General features: G+C 42.5%; 1 protein-coding gene and 2 long non-coding RNA genes across 12 annotated transcripts in view; 1 reads left to right on the top strand and 2 right to left on the bottom strand.

Moving 5' to 3' along the window:
- STOM (stomatin) overlaps window positions 1-12,712 on the bottom strand; it is a 31,837-nt gene extending 19,125 nt beyond the window's left edge. The window contains exon 1 of the mRNA XM_027035002.2: window positions 12,552-12,712. Within this exon, the coding sequence (XP_026890803.1) occupies window positions 12,552-12,612 (61 nt within the window). The 5' untranslated portion in view covers window positions 12,613-12,712. The remainder of the gene's footprint in view (window positions 1-12,551) is intronic.
- Window positions 1,903-12,526, bottom strand: LOC128312118 (uncharacterized). Its single transcript, XR_008290977.1, has 2 exons — window positions 9,541-12,526; window positions 1,903-7,965 (listed from the first exon to the last, which is right to left on the bottom strand). It is a non-coding gene; the product is annotated as an uncharacterized LOC128312118 (long non-coding RNA).
- Window positions 12,505-20,086, top strand: part of LOC106986625 (uncharacterized) — a 94,155-nt gene continuing 86,573 nt past the window's right edge. For 4 of the 10 annotated variants that reach the window (XR_008290976.1, XR_008290967.1, XR_008290971.1 and 1 more), the window contains exons 1-2: window positions 13,653-15,656; window positions 15,996-16,075. This is a non-coding gene — a long non-coding RNA (uncharacterized LOC106986625). The other 6 variants (XR_008290975.1, XR_008290974.1, XR_008290973.1 and 3 more) reach the window with 6 other exon arrangements.

The raw sequence follows: 20,086 nt of genomic DNA, 5'->3' as shown, positions 1-20,086 counted from the left end.
AAAATGTGTAACCTATTTTTCTCCCTTCTATTATTCTCACCTCCTTTTTCAGGCTTTGTTGCTATGTACCTGTGCTTTTTCCAATTTTTTTTTTTAGCAGCAGCTATACTTGCACAAAGTTTAAAAGGTCCAAAAGTTCTAGAAGACTACTACAAAAAGAGGGCAGTCCCCTGCTTACCTCTTTCAGCTTTTCTTTCCTCAAAGGCAGCTGCTCTGTTGGCGGAGTATTTTGGTATACACTCCATGTTTCTAAATAACATGCTGATTTTGTTCCTTGTGGCTCTCTTCGTTTTGAGCATTACTTATTGACTTTCCACTGTGGAAGGGGATTTAGCTTTTCCTCCGCCCATAAATATACCCATCCTTCTAATTACATCGTAATTTTTGTATGGTCATTACAGCATTTTATATTTCATGTATACGTCAATGCGATTCAAAGCTAAGCCACGCAGGGACGTCTAATTCATTTTTCTGTACCACACAACTTTTTGTTTTTCTTCACTGTCTTGCTTTTTCCCTTTGCTTAGGATTTTTTTTTAAGTTTATTTTATTTATTTACTTTGAGAGGGAGAGAGCAGGAGAGGTGCAGAGAGAGAGAAAGAATCCCAAGCAGGCTCTGCATTGTCAGCACAGAGCCCGATGCAGGGTTCGAACTCACAAACCATGAGATCACGACCTGAGCTGAAATCAAGTCGGACACTTACCCGACGGAGACACCCAGGCCACCCCTCACCTTTGCTTAGTGTTTAATGTACTCACTGATTCAGCCTCAAACCGCTCATCAATGACCTCAATCTCCTCTCTCAAGGTCAGGTACTCTACCAATTTCATCCTCCAAGAGAGTCTTTCTTGGAGCCATGTCTGGACTTGCTCTCTTGGGTGTTGTGAACAGCTGTCCCAGTGACTGGCTTTCACTACCATCCTGGGAAACCCCTTTCACTTCCTGGCTTGTGTTTTTCCACTTTCTGTATCCAGAGTCTTCCTCATTTTTAGTTTGTTTTTCCTCTTTGTGGAGGGCAGAGGGACTTTGAAGGCCAAGGGATACTATCACTTTTCTTATCAACCACTGAAAGCATCTGTTCTATTTCTAGGAGCTGTTTTAATAACGAGAGGGAGATTGGCAACAGGGCAAGAGGCAGACCAGGGACCTGTTACGGCTCAGAAGGGCAAAGATGACAGTGAGACGGGCCTTTGAACAAATGGTGGGCCAAGAAATAAGCAGAGTTCAGGCTGAGACCTTAGGAGAGAAGAGACACAAGATGGCATCCAGGTCAAGTGCTCTGAAACACAGAATGAAAGACCAGGAATATACATTATATATTCTTTGTAGTTTTCTGATTCTGTGTCACAGTGGGAGATAAACAAACGTCCTACGCATACTTGAATAAAAGTGCTCTCAGTTAGTCTCCTGGAAGTTTCTAAGTTAAAATTTGTGGGGTCGTAGACATATTCACTGAGAGGATACGCCAAGCTCAAGGCCACAATGCTGCCTGTGCAGAAGGCTCCATCAGGCATTATCACAACTCTCAATAATCAGAGTGGCCATTTTTAGGTGGTTTGTTATAGGCACCATATTCAATTACTTTAGATGTGTATCTCATGGTACTCTTTCCAAGCCCTGTGAAGTTATGTATTTGTAAAAAATATTAAAAAAAATGTTTAAAAAAAATTTTTTTTTAATGTTTATTTATTTTTGAGACAGAGAGAGACAGAGCATGAATGGGGGAGGGTCAGAGAGAGGGAGACACAGAATCTGAAACAGGCTCCAGGCTCTGAGCTGGCAGCACAGAGCCCGACGCGGGGCTCGAACTCACGGACCGTGAGATCATGACCTGAGCCGAAGTCAGACGCTTAACCGACTGAGCCACCCAGGCACCCCCAAAATTTTTTTTTTAACGTTTATTTATTTTTGAGACAGAGAGAGACAGAGCATGAACGGGGGAGGGGCAGAGTGAGAGGGAGACACAGAATCGGAAGCAGGCTCCAGACTCTGAGCCGTCAGCCCAGAGCCCGACGCGGGGCTCGAACTCACGGACCGTGAGATCGTGACCTGAGCTGAAGTTGGACGCTACACCGACTGAGCCACCCAGGCGCCCCTTAAAAAATATTTTTAATGTTTTATTTATTGTTTTATTGTTTTTGAGAGAGGCAGACACAGGGTGCAAGTGGGGGAAGGGCGGAGAGAGGGGGAGACACAGAATCTGAAGCTGGCTTCAGGCTCTGAGCTGTCAGCACAGAGCCCGACATGGGGTTCAAACCCACAAACTGCGAGATCATGACCTGAGCCGAAGTCAGTTGTGCAACCGACTAAGCCAGCCAGGCGCCCCTAAGATATTGTTTAATGTATGTTTGTTTGTTTGTTTATTTTGAGAGAGAGAGAGAGAGCACAAGCAGGGGAGGGACAGAGTGAGAGACAGAGTCCCAAGCAGGCTCTGAGCTGTCAGCACAGAGCACAACGTGGGTCTGGAACTCACCAACCACAAGATCATGACCTGAGCCAGAATCAAGAGTTGGACGCTCAACCGATTGAACCACCCAGGCGCCCCTGAAGTTAAGTATTTTTAATTTCATTTTACAAAGGAGGTAACTGAAACAACAAAACTTTCCCAAGGTCACATGAGGGAGGAAGATCTGGGATTCAAACATAGGACATCTTGCTCCAGAGCTCCTGTTCTAAGTCCATTCACTCCTTTGGTCCTTTGACTCTGAATTAAAAAAAAAAAAAATCAAAAAGAATTCTGGGGCTCCTGGGTGGCTCAGTCGATTAAGTATCTGACTTCGGTTCCGGTCATGATCTCACAGTTTGTGAGTTCGAGCCCCACGTCGGGCTCTGTGCTGACAGCTCAGAGCCTGGAACCTGCTTCGGATTTTGTGTCTCCCTCTCTCTGACCCTCCCCACTTGCACTCTGTGTGTGTCTCTCTCTCTCTCAGAAATAAACATTAAAAAAAATTTTTTTTAAGTAATAAAAAAAAATCCTCATCAAAGACATTTTTGTGTCTGGAGCACTTTCTCAAGAGAGTATGCAAACTTGGAAAGCATGGTAGGAGTTCTGAGAATGAAATCTGATGTCCCTACAGAGGAAGACCTCTTAATTCCAGCTGTGCCTATTTATAGCAAAATGGTCTGAAGGCTCTCTGCCAGGCTCAGGTCTAGGTTTCCAAAGTGAAATGGATTGCAAATAAGGAACACACTGGCCAAATACTTCTCTGACAGCATTTGGTGCTTTCTAAAATACTGCCCCAAACCTCCTATCTCCAGGCAAAGTACAAACCTCTGCATCCTGAATATATAAGACTAGAAACTTTTGGAAGGATGGGATGTTTATTCTTATTCTCGCCCAGTCTTTTTGTATGTACATGTGTGCATGCACTCTGTTTCTGTCGTGACATTATTCTTGAAATCCTCAAATGAATATACGAGATTACAAACCAAGAGCAGTAAGAAATGAAGTGCGTATCTGGAAAACTGGACTTGGACTTTCACATTTCAAAGGCTCAGCTAGAAGTAATCCATGTAGGGGCACCTGGGTGGCTCCGTTGGCTAAGTGCCTGACTCTTGATCCCAGCTCCCGTCATGATCTCACTGTTTGTGAGTTCGAGCCCCGTGTGGGGCTCTAAGCTGGCAGTGCAGGAGCCTGCTTGGGATTCTCTCTCTCCCGTTCTGCCCCTCCCCTGCTCACTCTCACTCAAAATAAATAAACTTTGAAAAATCAATAAAAAATAATCTCTTTATACGCTGGGGAAATGGCACCATTTCAGATTATTCTGGTGCCTCTAGAACTATCTCTTTCTCAACCCTTGAAATTCTTCCTTATCTGGTTATAGCTCATAAAGGTACATAGTCACATTCCTCAGAGAGGTGAGGCTTATCCTTCACCAAGGTACTAACGAGTTCTTAGTCATCTACCCTTCACGGGCCAAAGAGGAATAGAAATTCTCAGTTACTCCCCCAAATTTCATGAAAGTCATTTCCTTCAAGTTCCTCATTCATTAGCTTGAAGACTGAATACCTCCCAGCTGTAGGAGGTAAAAGATAAATGATGAGCAGTCAGTATTCCTGAGATATTTTGGTTGATATACTTGTTGGTACTTGGCTGGGTGGGAATACTCGTAAAGATTGGTGACCCCATGACACTTGGTTGTAAATACTACGTGGCCATAGTTTTTATCTTTTCTTTTACTACAAAACTCTTCTGAAAACTGCATTAAAGTAATTTTTGTAATCTTTATTTATTTTTGAGAGGGGGGAGGGGCAAAGAGAAAGGGGGACTGAGGATCCGAAGCAGGCTCCGTGCCAACCACGGCGAGCCCGATGTGGGGCTCGAACCCACAACCCACATGAACCCAACGGTGAGATCACGACCTGAGCTGAAGTTGGATGCTCAACTGACTGAGCCACCCAGGTGCCCCAAAATAAAATTTTAACTAATCAAAGCAAGGTTTTGAAAATGGATATAAGTTTATACATCAACACTGTTTAACTGAATATTCAAATGGGGCTTATCTCCGGGGTACTAACATGAATTTTTAAAAACATCATTTTTTTCTCTTATTTTAAAAGAAAAATTATCTATACCTTCATTTTCTCTAGATGGCGATTATTTTCTACCTTGCTATTTGTCCTTTAAACCTTTCCTATCTGCTTTTTTTAAAAAATAAAATAAAATAAAATAATGGTATACATAATTATTTTAAACCTGCTTTCCCCCCAATTGTGAGTATCTTTTCATGTCAGTACATATTCTTTATTATTAAAGGTCGAATAATATTCCATTGTTCCATCTAATGAACAATTAGGTTCCAATTTTCTCAAATAGAAACTTGCTGCAATGCATATATGCTTAGCAAAACTTCCATGCATCCTTCCTGTGTAAACGAATTTTGTTGAAAAGATAAAATCACACAATTCTTAAATTTTTCTCATTCTGGAGGTATATTTTATAATTAATAATAATAACCATTTGTTGAATGTTTATCACATGTCGGCCACAAGCAGGTTCCTCACATACCTTCTTTCTAACATTTACAAAAATTTGTAAAGTAGGTATGAAAAACTCCTCCTGGACTCCCAAAGTAATAAAAGCAAAAGACTTTCTGGGAAGAGACAGAAGGAAACAAACAAAATCACGAAACAAACAAACAAAAGTTGCACAGTAATTTTTGTTGGGTTGGCTCCCAAAAAAGCAGTAAAATAATCTTTTCAAGAGGATGACGCAGGCATAATTTCAGAGCACTCCATGTTGTTAATGATGCTGTATCAGCTGATTCACTTTAAGATCTACTGAACTTGGCATTGCTGGAGATCGTGTGGATTAATAATAAATTCCATTTATCTTTGGTATTTTATTCTAAAGTTCAAAAGATTAGATGTCCTCTTCGGGGAAAGGCCAGAAAAGTCTTCCACAATATCTGAAAATCTAACTCAGGGTCATTTGTATCATTATACACAAAAAAGAAAAGAACCAGCCCAGGGATTGTTGCAATGCCTGAAAAGCAGCATTTCAAGGACAATCTTTTCCTTCCCCTTTCCCGGAATGCAAGAGAAACACTTCACTTTGTGTTGTCAAATGCCAAGAACAGTGCAGTTTGGGTGGGGAGAGACAAGAGGGCTAGGCGTTTGGCCTCAAAAACACATACTAACAGCATGGTCTTAACAGCACTTTTTTAAGGGGCAACAGTTGGTGGAAGTGAAAGGTCTGGGCAATTTTTCATTTTTCTTAAAAGCATAAATATTCAGGATATAAGTGTTCTTTTTGGCCACCACTATCCCCCACCAGAGATTCTACATCAGGATTTGCCACACTTTTCTGTAAAGGACCAGAAACGTTAGGCTTTGTAGGCCATAAGGTCTGTTGCAATTACTGTGCACCACAGAAGCAGTCACAGGCAATATGCCCATGGGTGGGCAGGCTGTGCTCAAGTGAAACTCATGGATATGGAAATCTGAATCTCATATAATTTTCATGGATAACAAAATATTCTCCTTTTTAAACAAAAAAAAAAACAGCTTATTTATTTTAAGAGAGAGAGAGAGCGCGCGCACGCAGGCAGGGGAGCGGCAGAGAGAGGGAGAGACAGAATCCCCGAGCAGGCTCCGTACCATTAGTGCAGCCTCGATCTCTAGAACTGTGAGATCATGACCTGAGCCGAGATCTGATGCTCAACTGACTGCACCACCAGGGTGCCCCAATATTCTTTTTTGAAAAGACCACTTATAAATTTTTTTTTTAATGTTCATTTATTTTTGAGAGAGACAGAGACAGAATGCGAGTGGGTTGGGGCAGAGAGAGGGGGAGGCACAGAATCCGAAGCAGGCTCCAGGCTCTGACCTGTCAGCACAGAGCCTGACGCGGGGCTTGAACTCACAAGCTGTGAGATCATGACCTGAGCTGAAGTCGGACGCTCAACCGACTGACGCTCAACCGACTGAGCCACCCAGGCACCCCTGAAAAAACCACTTAAAAATATAAAAACTATTCTTAGCTTGTGGGCTATGGCCCACAGGCAATAGCCAGGCAATCAGCCTGGCAATCAAAAACAGGCAATCAGCCAGATCTGGTCCACAGGCTATATGGCCCGTCCCTGGTCCAAGTCCTACAGCTATGTGTTTGAGGAGAACGTCATGAGTTAAATAATATATTTGATCTTTCAGGTTTTCAAGTAAGGCTACAGTTTTCATTCAGATCCTCTGTTTCTCTCTCCTTTGTTTTGAAACAAGGGCTTTAAAAGACTTGATGAAGTAAAAATTCAAGGTAGGCCAAACAGGCCAAAGGGCAGGGAAATATGCAAATGTCAATATAAGACATATTTCATTAATGATGACATATACCAATTAATCAAAATTTTACTACGACTGAGTTTTTCAAATGCCTGGAATTTACAAAGAAAGACAAAGAAGGGAAGGAAACAACAGAAGAAAAGGACAAGAAGAGAAATGGAGAAAAATAAAGGGAAGAAAAAACAAAAATGAAGGCAGCACTCTACAGAGAGAAACATTACACCAGGTGGGGTGGGAGAGGGGCAGAGCTTAGCACACAATAGGGGCTCAATAAATTCATGTTAAAGAAACAATGGTATTTAGTTGGACGCTTTCAAAGCAAAGGAGTGCACACACTGTAACCGCCTTTCAAATGATTATTTTAATTACAGTTCTTCGAATGCCCTAATCCTGAAGCCTCTAGGGAAGAAATTATTCTCTGGGCCAGAGTGGCTACAGGCCAGATGATATCAAGTTAAGAGCCATGACTGGAGATCCTACTTTTTCTTCCTTATTATAAACCATCCATGGCTACAAATACTGGATGAAAAGAACCGACACTGGGGCGCCAGTGTGGCTCAGTCAGTTAAGTGTCCTACTCTTCGCTTCGGTTCAGGTCATGATTTCACGGTCTGTGGGATGGAGCCCTGCTTTGGGCTGCGTGCATACAGAGCAGAGCCTGCTTGGGATCCTCTCTTCCTGTCTCTCTCAAAATAAATAAATAAACATAAAAAAAACAAAAACAAAAACAAAAAAGAACCAATACTGGTGAACCATTATGGGATCTGAATCACAAATCTTAAACTGTATTTACCATGAGATATTAGAAAAAGGGAATGGACAGTTCCTTTTAAGAAAGATTTCCAGTACAAGTTGAAATAAAGGGAGTCTTTTGCTTCACTCAAAAAACAGTAAGGAACTTAAATATGTGTAAATATTTTATTTCCCAAGCATCTTGGGGATTTTCTGTAGCTTTCCTTCATTTGACTATTTCCAGCCATAAAGCAGGAAGAAAAAGAGGTTGAGTGTCATGAATAATTTTAAATTTGAGCCTTCTGAGTCTTAAATAGGGCCCCCCCCCCCTCCTAATTGCCTATTACACTTCACCCTCTCTAAAAAGGTGAGGGCGCCTGGCTGGCTCAGTAGGGTAGAGCGTGAGACTCTTGATCCCAGGGTCATGAGTTCAAGCTCCACATTGGACGTGGCGCCTATTTAAAAAAAAAAAAAATCGCATTTATAATTATTCTTTTCAAGGTCCATCTTCTTCACAGATTTTGGTCTTCTTAAAATAGTATAGCATGATGGCTTCAAAGCTGGCTTTGCCACTTATTAGCTGTGTGATTTTGTGAAAGTATCGGACTTCTCTGCACTTCAGTCTACTTGCTTAAAAATAGAGCTAATAAGAGTACCTCCTCAGAGGGTTATCGTGAAGAGTAAATGAGCTAATACAATAGACATCTAGAGCATAACAGGTACTCAAAAAACATTTGTCAGGTAAATAATTGCTGAATGCGCTGAGGGATTCCGCTGTTTCTTCGGGGGAAAGGAAAGCCTTTACATGAGGCAAACTTGATCTACACGTCAGCAGACAAGACCCAAGAATACAGTGTAGACCATCCTCTGTCCCAAAGCAGTTGTCAGAATGAATACGTGTGACCTGAATATGGCCCACAGCTGGCAAGATAAAAACAGTCATTTCCAGAAAAACTGGAGAGAAAAACAATTTCATAATGGTATTAAGTTAATTACATTTAGACTAGTCCTGAGATCTATTAAGAGAACAAAATGCTCCTACTTCTGCTGTTGTTTTGGTTGTTTTTCCCAGCTCCTTTTCTTGGACATCTTAAAAGCATCTAGAATTAAGTTTTTCCCATAAAAGTCTTTGGAGGGCAACATCATTTTAACTACAGAGAGAGAAACCAGGGGCTCCTGGCTCGCTCAGTCAGCAGAACATTGAAACTCTTGATCTTGGGGTCATGAATTCAAGCTCCACACTAGGCATAGAGCTTACGTTAAAAACAAAATGGGGAAGAGTTGCATAAGGAAACTAAATCATAAGGTTCCCCATTCTCAACTGAGGCCAAAAAGCTAAGCAGCGGCTAAGAGTTCAGGATTTGGGTGTCAGATTCCAATTCTACCACTAACTTTTCTCACCAGAAAAAGGAGGGAAAAGAACACTCATCCCATATAAAAACAAACGTAAGGTGCTTGACACTCAGGCAGTACTCCCTAAATAGCAGCTGTTATTTTTATCACAACTTTCACATCACACTGATACAGCTTACAGGAATAAACTTTTTAGTAAGTGAATTGCCTTCTGGGACCTGCACACCCCAAAGAAAATACCAAGGCTAACAATCTGCCTGGGGACTCTGTCTCTGGAGGAGAAACAGACCACATTTGGGCAGGTAAATCAGAGCTCTAAGCCTTCTTGGACCATCTTTCATACCACTCTTTGTCCATAAATTTTAGCTTCCTGCATAATTACCAGGTTTTCTGAACAGTCACTGTCAAATTTTCTCATTTGATTCTTGAAACCTTGGGGGACAGTTACTGTGGTAAGATTATGCCCAAGACAGAGATGAGGAATTGACTCCGGAGGCTGAGACTTGCCCAAGGTGACCCAGGTAGTAAGGGATGATATTGAGAGCTCAGTTCAGATCCTTGAATTCTGAATTCCACTCCCATTTCACTACACTATGCCATCTTACCATAAGTGCCTTCACAACTGGGCAAGGTTGGTATAATTTTTATTGTGTGATATTTTGCAACAGATACTTTACCGCTCACATCTTCAAAGGCTAATCTACGGAAATGGCAGGCCAAATGCTTGGGGTTTAAGTTTCTTTACTAGCCCCGGAAGACAGACAACGATTCAAAAAGAATGGGGGAAGGAGAATTGACACATACTTCCTTTTTGCTATTGACTATAATTTCTACCTTTTCTCTTTCCACACTTCACAATGTATTATCATGGCAACCCAATATATATACATGTATCTACACACACACGCCAGCTTTAGTAGACTTGGTCACTGGTTTGAGTTAATTTATGACCATTGATGGTTTAACTTGGCTTAATTATTAAAGAAGTTACAAAGTTCTCCCCAATCTGATCAGCTGTAACAACTGAAATAAACAAATAAGTCCCTTGATTCTGCTGATGTTCAGGCATTCTCCCAAAGGGATATATTCTGTTGACATGTCTCTCAATTATAATAATACATTTGTGATCCACCTGCATTATTTCATTACAAAGTGAACGCACTGGCTTTAAGAAAAAGTAATCTTGCCCTGAGTTTGGTCCCATTTACATTCCTGAGACTAATTGTCAGCAAAATCATAACAGGATAGAGTTTGGGCTTTTATATTCCACTGTTTCCTTCAGAAGCAGCCTTCTGGGGATGTCTTATTCAAGAGGTCTGTATTGAAGCTAGGTTCTTCTGGGCTTTCTTTGTTCTCCCTCACCTTTAGTGAAGCACTGGTGTTTGACAAGGTCCTCTGTTCAGGTACACATTTAAAATTTTTTTTAATGTTTATTTTTGGAGAGAGAGAGAGCAAGTGGAGGAGGGGCAGAGAGAGAGGGAGATGCAGAATGCAAAGCAGGCTCTAGGCTCTGAGCTGTCAGCACAGAGCCCGACGTGTGGCTTGAACTCACAGCCATGAGATCATGACCTTAGCTGAAGTGGGACACTTAACCCGACTGAGCCACCCAGGTGCTCCTGTTTGGGTACACATTTTGGAGGTAGCTCTAGGATAGGGAAAATGGTTTGGAGAAATCACAGAGCCCAGGTTTGAAACCTAGCTCTGAATCACACACATGTGTGATTTTCCTACTCTGAGCCCCGGTTTTCTTGCTGTGAAATGGTGGATAATGTCTTCCTTGTGGAGCCGTTAAGAGGATTGCAATTAGATAATGTTTGTAAAGCACTTAGGCTGTGTTTGACACATGGCAAGCACTCAATCAAATCTATTTAATAAATTCTAGTAATGGCTTTTGTACCTGTGTTTACACACACACACACGCACATATGTATTTATATTTACATATATATATATTAAAAAGGCAACCTAGACTATGCAAAATTTTTTGGTATGTATAACTTTCTGAGGAGTTTTCATTAGATTCTGAAAAACATTTCTGTCTTAAAAAAAAAAAAAGTTAATCATAGAACCAAGAAAAAGAAATTAGAAATGGAAACTAGTCTGTGACGATGAAAAACAACTAAAAAAGGGGGATATGAAGTATAAATAAAAGTCACGTGTGTTCCCAAAGAACCTCTATAAACAGATATCTCGCTGCAGTTTCACCAAACTGCTAAAACTGTCCTCACAGTCCTTCTGTCTCCCACCAGAAGGTCAGGGCACAGAGGAAGGGATCCCACCCACCTTCCTATCTAGGAAAAGACAACCAGCTATGAAAGAGGTGGACAGCAAGTTGTAGAGTCAAACTCAGATTTAAAATGTGGCTCCATTACTTATCAACGATGTGACTCTGAAGTAACAACCTCTTTGAGTATCAGTTTCTTCAAATACAGCCTTCCTGTTACACTACTGATTTGGGAAGATAACTCTCCGAGGTGCTTAGCAGAGGAAAGTGAGGGATAATTCTGTTGATGCTCCTGGGAAGCATCACCGGGCAGAGGAAATGGGACTTAAATTAGATGGGTGGACAAGGCTGGCTTTACAAATAATCAGAATAAGTTAAGTCCATTACAGTGTTCTCTGTGGGGTGCTGGAAAAGCCCACCCAGCCCCCTAAACTGTCTTTCACCATGTCTTCCGGCCTGAAATTCCATCCTTAGAAATAATTCCTTCGGATTGCTATGAGCCAGCTCCAGGGAGGGAACCAGCACCCCTGGAGATTTGTCACCTCTGTTGGAACCCCCACCCCCAAGGAGTTAGCCAATAAAGGTTCAAGGTGACACCCCTCTCAAGAGTATTAGTTCCTTCACAGGGGAACAAGACTGAGCCACTCAAGACAGGGAAGGCCCCAGTAGGGTGGGGGTACTTATGAGTTCCTTGTGAGAAACAAAAGCCGCAAAGGCGAGGTCCCCAGGACAACTGGAGTAAAGAGGGGGCAAGATAGGGCAGAAAGTGAAGCTGGAAAGAGAGGGGAAGAATGTCAAAAAGAGACGTTCTTTTCTTCGCAAATATAGCAAATATACGTGAGGGGTTAGGGGAAAATCTCACAGGTCGGTCTTGCTTCTTGATATGAAATTGGCCAGGGGTGGGGCTGGGGAGCAGGAGTTCCTTCCAGCTCCGGAGAAGGGGGGCTCACTCATGGGGTTAGCCGAAGGCTGGCTGGAGGAGATGACCTCCGAGGGGTGGGAAGGAAAGGGGAGTCGGGAGACAGGAGACGCGGGATCCTGAGTGTGGGGTGCAGATTTGCGCCCCGGCTTCACCACTCGCTGGCCCCGAGTCACTTAAGCATTTCCTTGCCCGCATGCGTGCCACGAGATAATGAACGCAAAGCGCTGGCACAGGGCCAGGCATCTGGCAACCGCTGGAGCACTCGAGCCTCTGCTATGGCTTTGGTATTGGAAACGTGCCCTGCAGTGGGTGCATCCTCTGTGTGCCAGGCACGCCGCTGTGCACTCTGCACCCTAACATCCCTAAACCTGACGCCCAGCCCGCGAAGCAGGGTTCGCTATTCTCAGCGTCACCGAAGCTTAAAGCAACGGTCGCACGGCTTAAAGCGGCGGAGACGAGCCTGGGACTCCCAGGCTGGGTCTCGTTCGCGAGGGAAAGGTTGGGGGGGCGGCGGGGGGCGGCGGAGACGGCGCGGGGCTCACCCCTGAAGGAGTCGGGGAGCCTCCGGGCTTCGGCATCCCCTGTGTGCCGCTTCTCAGACATGCTGCCGGAGCCGCAGACGCCGTTCTCCTGTCCTGGTCGCCGAAGCTGGAGCCGCAGCCGCGAAGAATGCCCGGCGGAGACCCGGGGACAAGACCCAGGCTGCAATCCCGCCCCCGCGGGACTGGCCAATCCAAGCTCAGTACGGAAGAGGCCACGCCCCCGCGCCCCGCCCGTCTTCCCTCCCCTCCCGCGCAGCGGCGGAGTGGGTGCCTCCCACGTGGTCCGTGGACTGAGGGGCGTGGTGTGAGGGGCGCGCCGGCTGCAGGCTGGGGTCCCGGCCCAGGGGCCGCACCGGAAGGGAGGGGAGGGCGGCTCAGAGCGCGGGGCGGTGGCTGGAGATATTGGGGAGGGGGCTGAGTTGGGGGGAGCCTGAGGAAAAGTGGCCAACGAGGGGAGAGCAGCCCTCTGGGCAGACGAGTTAGGGGAAAATGGCGCCCTCCCTGGCCGGGTGGGGTCCGCGTGGAGGCGAGGAGGCGGAGGGGCCCGGGTGTGGCGGAGAGGACGAGGTGCGAGGGGGAGGAACCGACGCGACGCCCTGGAGCCGGAGGGAGTGAATCTCAGGGAGGTGCGTTTATTCCACAGGCTGTAGAACACGTGGCCCGCGCCCAGCGGCGGGCTTGTGGTGGTGGGGTAGGGTGGGCGAGCGGCAGACGCGGTGCCCGCGTATAGGCCGGCGGCGGGACGGGCCGCAAACAAGTAAACTAACCAGCTCTTTACACGAGCGAAGAATGAGGCGAAGGGACCGAGGTACTCGGAGAATAGCAGAGGGCGTCTGCTTGGTTAGGGAGCGCAGGGAAGGCCTCTCCGTAAAGAGGGGACATTGAGGTGTGACCTGAATTTGAGAGGGGTGGGGGGGCGTCAGGCAGGGTTGGAGGTCAGAAAGGAAACCCCAGGCTCAGCAGCTGCAGGGGTGTTCCCAACCTCAAGTTTTGTGTTGGGTGGCGGCTGAAACCTTCCACTCGAAAACCAGGCTGTGTTTCTCCGTGACTTGTCCTGATGCCAGACGGTCAAAGAACGTGGATGTACACAAGAAGGTGCACTTTTAAAAACCATTTTATTTTGAAATAAACAGATATCACAAGTTGCAGGGAGTGTACGGAGAGGTTGTGTGTACTCTATCCACTTTCCCCCAATGGTTACACCTTACTTACCTGGTAGGTATCAGAGTATGGAAATTGACAGTGGCACAAGGTGTGTGTGTGTGTGTGTGTGTGTGTGTGTGTGTGTGTGTGTGTAGTTCTGTGCCTTTCTATCCCGTGCTTAGATTGGTGTAACCACCACTGCAACCAAGTTCCAGAGCTATGCCATCACCACCAAGATGTCCCTTGTGAGGAGTACATTTTTCTTCTTTTTAGTCTGCTCAGTATCGGGTTGCTTCATACCCAATGCTTGTGGTATTTGGTTAATACGAAATGGTAGACTTTCTGATCTTAGGTCTGGAGGCTTGTGGCTGTCAGGATGGAAGGTGAAGCAGGCAGGGTTCTAACAGGTTGTTAAGACAGGGGCTGATCCTCTTTGCCAGTATGTGATCAAAGCCTGATGCAGGGCTGTAAAGTTGACTTCCGGTCACATATGGGCAAAGAACTCTTTGTATTTTCCTGGGTGTGGAGCACAGCTTGTGCAGTCGTTTGGTTTATAAGGCTCCTGGTGAAGATAAGGAGGGGAGTACAGTAATTAATGATCCGTCCTCTCTAAATCATCCTTGAGAAAATCCACAGCTTCATTTTTTCCATTCTGCAATGAATAAGCCCCAGAGGCATGTACTTCCTGTTTATGATGTGGTTCCCAGGAAAAAGGAGCAAACGCACCAGTAGCTGACGAATCGCTTCAGTAAAGGAGGGCTTGATTACAAATTGCATATCATGAAAAACCAGCTTTCATTTTGCTGGAAAAGAAAATGTTTCCAAATGATTTGGATGTTTTGTACTCCTACTTGCTCTCTTTGCTCAAGTCTCAAAGCAATCCCAACAGCATGACTCCTGGAGAATTAGAAAAGAGACTTCTCCCTTTGGGACAAAGACTTTGATAAACACTTGTTGGCTAGGGTTTCAGATTGCATCAGTTCAGGGAACTCATTCCAGGCCCCAGACCAAGAACAAGCTTTGACTTGATTTCTAAATTGCTTTCAGGATGATATTTCCAGATCTTGATTTTAAAATGCCAAATTTTGCTTGCCCATGAAACTGGTGTATTCTGGTTTTCTCACGTGTATTCCTGTAAAAATGTATTAATTAAATATACTTTAAAAATAAATATCATCCTCTTCCTTTGGGAGAATTTTTAATGCTAAATTTTCTTCCAGTAATGATTAGAAGTGAGAATGGTTTTTGAGAACTTTATGTTGTAAAAATGGCTTATAAGAACTTACACAAAATTAAAAATAATTGGGAGAGAGAGTTCTCTACAATCTTATCACCTCTAACAGAACTATTATAATTTCGGTGAATTTTTTGCTCTAGCAGTTGCTTAAAGGATATTTGCATGTAAGTTAAAATCATGTTTCCATGATTCTTTTATGTTTTATTTTGCTCTTATTTCCCTAGCATATTTAGGGAACCAAATTAAGTATTGATTGATGGTGATAGTGATGATATTAAGACATGGATTTGGTTTAAAGAAATACATGCACCATGAAGCCATGTAATTGAATAAGTCAGAAGGAAATTTAGTCTGTCTTTTTCCTGTGTCCACTCAAGAAATGCTTTAATAACAACAGGAGAATCATTGTTTATTTTTTTCCTTTAAATTGTGAATCCAGGCCGTTCTTGATGCCGTTTGTGACATCAGCCAGCCAAATACTTTGGAGGGAACATCAATACCAACAAGTTACATCTGTTTGTGGCATTTTCCTCAGGATGGGACTAACAAGTTTGATCTGTTTGTCTATGTGGATTAATTCACATTTATTGTATTACAGCAGCATTTTAATCTTATTAGCTCTTCTCTTTAGGAAATTACTCCTGGAATTGAATCATACCAAGAATTTCACCAGAGGATTTTATACATTTGGGCTGTGGCAGCAGACCAATTAAACCACAGAGCTGGTAAGAGCAGCGAGAGTCCAGGTTCTCAGGTCTTAGGAGTATAAAAAGCATTACTGAAACATTGATGGTATTTAATAGAGCATCTATAGGAAGGCTTTTATTACTCTGCTTTATTTATTAAGAAGCTCATTTAGCAAATACTTGTTGAGCACCTATTATGTGCTAGGCATCGCTCTAGGTACTTGGGATACATCAATGAACAAAAAAAGATGAAAAATCCTATCCTCCTGGAGCTTACATTCTAGTATTCCTTTCTAATTTTATTAGTTTGCTAGGGCTTACACAACAAGGTACCACAGGCTGGATGCCTTAAATAACAGAAGTTTATTTTTCTTACAGGTCTAGAGGTGAGAAGTCCAAGATCAAGAGTGAGCAGAGTTGGTTTCTTCTAAGGAGCCTGAGGGAAGAATCTGTTCCAGGTCTCTCTCCTTGACTTTTAGGTGGCCGTCTCCTCCTGTGTCTTCACACTGTCTCTTCTCTGTATGTGTCTATGACCACATTTACTCTTCTTACAAGGATGCCAGTCATCTGGATTAGGGCCCACCCTAATGATCTCATTTTGCCTTAAGTACCTCTTTCAAGACCTTGTCTTCAAATACAGTCACATTCTGAGGTTCTGGGGGTTAGGATTTCGACATATGAATTTTAGGGGGATAGCCCATAATATCCCATATGACTATGGCGATCCAAATTTTTGTCTTTCTCATATCCACATCTCTGAGATATTCAGAACCGTTTATGTTTCCCTGCAAAATGTGTCCAGGTGACCTGTAATTAAGAGCAATTATTTTTCTGGACATGATATATTTTTAGTAAATATTAAAAGGAAAGTTCTTCGTTCAGAAGGATGTCTCTACTTGAAATGTTGTTCCACCTAGCCCGTAGTCTACTATTTTGGCAAAGATATAAATAGAATAAAGAGGGACTACGTTGAAGAAGGGATTTGACAGGTTATTGTTTGGAGGTTACTAGGATTCATGGTAAAAAAAATTTTTTTCAAACACTGTATATGAGGGAAAAGAGAGGCCTATATAATGGCATTATTTTTGGTAATTCAAGGAATACCATTACCATCATTTACCATCCCCACTAGTTACTAATTATTATTATCCTGTGAGGAAACAGAGGGTTTACTCACTTGCCCAAGGTCTCACAGATTGTAGCTGGTGTCTGCCCCAAGTCTATATGACTCCAGAGTTTAAACTCTTAACCGTTCAGAATAATAAAAAGAAACAAAAAGACTAAAATGTTCCTTACACATACACTTCTGAGGAGGCGATATATCTAAGTATACATAAATAAGTACTCCGGTTTGCCTTCAATCTTAATATATACTTATATCTTGAGATGATACTTTTTGTTCAGTGTTTGTATCATTGTTGATTTCCTGTGTCAAATGCATCTGTCTGTCTTAGATATTGAAGTTATAAAGGATAAAACCCACGACCAGGTCAGTATTTTATAGTTTATTTCATTGTATATCTTGAATTACATTGAAAATTTTAAATAACTGTTTAAAAGTTTGGCGTTTTTCTTATAACTTTATTTATTATTATTATTTTTAAAATATGATTTATTGTCAAGTTGGCGAACATACAGTGTATTGTCAAGTGGGGGTAGATTCCTGTGATTCATCGCTTACATACGACACACTGCTCATCCCAACAAGTGCCCTCTTCAATGTCCATCACCCATTTCCCCCTCCCCCCCATCAACCTTCAGTTTGTTCTCTGTATTTAAGAGTCTCATGGTTTGCCTCCCTCTCTGAAACTGTTTATTTCCCCTTCCCTTCCCCCATGGTCTTCTCTTAAGTTTCTCAAGTTCCACATATGAGTGAAAACATTATATCTGTCTTTCTCTGACTGACTTAATACCCTCCAGTTCTATCCACATTGTTGTAAATGGCAGGATTTTATTCTTTCTCATTGTCAGGTAGTATTCCATTGTATGCATAAACCACATTTTCTTTATCCATTCATCAGTTGATAGACCTTTGGGCCCTTTCCATAATTTGGCTATTGTTGAAAGCGCTGCTATAAACATTGAGGTACATGTGCCCCTATGAATCAGCACTCCTGTGTCCTTTGGATAAATTCCTAGTAGTGCTATTGCTGGGTCATAGGGCAGTTCTATTTTTAATTTTTTGAGGAACGCCCACACTGTTTTCCAGAGTGACTGCACCAGTTTGCATTCCCACCAACAGTGCAAGAGGGTTCCCATTTCTCCACATCTGCACCAGCGTCTGTTGTTTCATGAGTTGTCATTTTTGGCCACTCTGACGAGTGTGAGGTGGTATCTCAGTGTGGTTTTGATTTGTATTTCCCTGATGATGAGTGACGTTGAGCATCTTTTCATGTGTCTGTTGGCCATCTGGATGTCTTTTTGAAAAAGTGTCTATTCATGTCTTTTGCCCATTTCTTCACTGGATTATTTGTTTTTTGGGTGTTGGGTTTGGTTCTTTATAGATTATGGATTCTAACACTTTATCCGATATGTCATTTGCAAATACCTTTTCCCATTCTGTCAGTTGCCTTTTAGTTTTGCTGATTGTTTCCTTCACTGTGCAGAAGCTTTTTATCTTGATGAGGTCCCAGTAGTTCATTTTTGCTTTTATTTCCCTTGCCTTCAGAGACGTGTCGAGCAAGAAATTGCTGCGGCTGAGGTCAAAGAGGTTGTTGCCTGTTTTCTCCGCTAGGGTTTTGATGGTCTCCTGTCTCACACTTAGGTCTTCCACCCATTTTGAGTTTATTTTTGTGTATGCTATAAGAAAGTGGTCCAGTTTCATTCTCCTGCATGTTGCTGTCCAGTTCTCCCAGCACCATTTGCTAAAGAAACTTTTTTCCATTGGATGCTCTTTCCTGCTTTATCAAAGATCAGTTGGCCATTCATTTGTGAGTCCACTTCTGGGTTCTCTATTCTATTCCATTGGTCTATGTCTCTGGTTTTATGCCAGTACCATGCTGTCTTGATGATTACAGCTTTGTAGTAGAGGCTAAAGTCCAGGATTGTGATTTCTCTCACTTTGGTTTTCTTTTTCAACATTACTTTGGCTATTCAGGGTCTTTCGTGGTTTCATACAAATTTTAGGATTGTTTGTTCTAGCTTTGAGAAGAATGCCAGTACAGTTGTGATTGTTATTGTATTGAATGTGTAGATTGCTTTGGGTAGTATTGTTAAAATGTCAATATTTTAACAATATTTGTTCTTCCAATCCATGAGCATGGAATATTTTTCTGTTTCTTTGTGTCTTCTTCAGTTTCTTTTATAAGTTTTCTATAGTTTTCAGCATACAGATCTTTTACATCTTTGGTTAGGTTTATTCCTAGGTATTTTATGGTTCTTGGTGCAATTGTGAATGGGACTGATTTCTTGATTTCTCTTTCTGTTGCTTCATTATTGGTGTATAGAAATGCAACCGATTTCTGTAAATTGATTTTGTATCCTGCCACTTTGCTGAATTCATGTATCAGTTCTAGCATCTTTTTGGTGGAGTCTTTTGGGTTTTCCATGTAGAGTATCATGTCATCTGTGAAAAGTGAAAGTATGACTTCTTCTTTGCCAATTTGGATGCCTTTTATTTCATTTTGTTGTCTGATTGCTGAGGCTAGGACTTCCAACGCTATGTTAAACAACAGTGGTGAGAGTGGACATCACTGTCATGTTCCTGATCTCAGGGGGAAAGCTCTCAGTTTTTCCCCATTGAGGATGATATTAGCTGTGGACTTTTCATATATGGCTTTTATGATATTAAGGTATGTTCCTTCTATCCCAACTGTCTTGAGGGTTTTTATTAAGAAAGGATGCTGTATTTTGTCAACTTCTTTTTCTGCATCTATTGACAGGATCATATGGTTCTTATCCTTTCTTCTGTTAATGTGATGTATCACATTGATTTGTGAATATTGAACCAGCTTTGCAGCCCAGGAATGAATCCCACTTGATCATGGTGAATAATTGTTTTAATATACTGTTGAATTCGATTTGCTAGTATCTTGTTGAGAATTTTTGCATCCATGTTCATCAGGGATATTGGTGTGTAATTTGCCTTTTTTTGTGGGGTCTCTGTCTGGTTTGGGAATCAAGGTAATGCTGGCTTCATAGAATGAGTCCAGAAGTTTTCCTCCCATTTCTATTTTTTGGAGCAGCTTGAGAAAGATAGGTGTTAACTCTGCTTTAAACATCTGGTAGAATTCCCCTGGGAAGCCATCTGGACCAGGACTCTTATTTGTTGGGAGATTTTTGATAACTGTTTCAGTTTCTTTGCTGGTTATGGGTCTGTTCAGATTTTCTATTTCTTCCCGTTTGAGTGTTGGTAATGTGTGTGTGTGTGTCTAGGAAGATGTCCATTTCTTCCAGATTGTCTAGTTTGTTGGCATATAATTTTTCATAGTATTCTCTGATAATTGCTTGTATTTCTGTGGTGTTGGTTG

Source organism: Acinonyx jubatus, chromosome D4, assembly GCF_027475565.1.
Source record: "Acinonyx jubatus isolate Ajub_Pintada_27869175 chromosome D4, VMU_Ajub_asm_v1.0, whole genome shotgun sequence".
Classification (NCBI taxonomy): Eukaryota; Metazoa; Chordata; class Mammalia; order Carnivora; family Felidae; genus Acinonyx; species Acinonyx jubatus.
The sequence above is the reverse complement of the archived record's forward strand: the minus strand, read 5'-3'. Positions and strand labels throughout refer to the sequence as shown.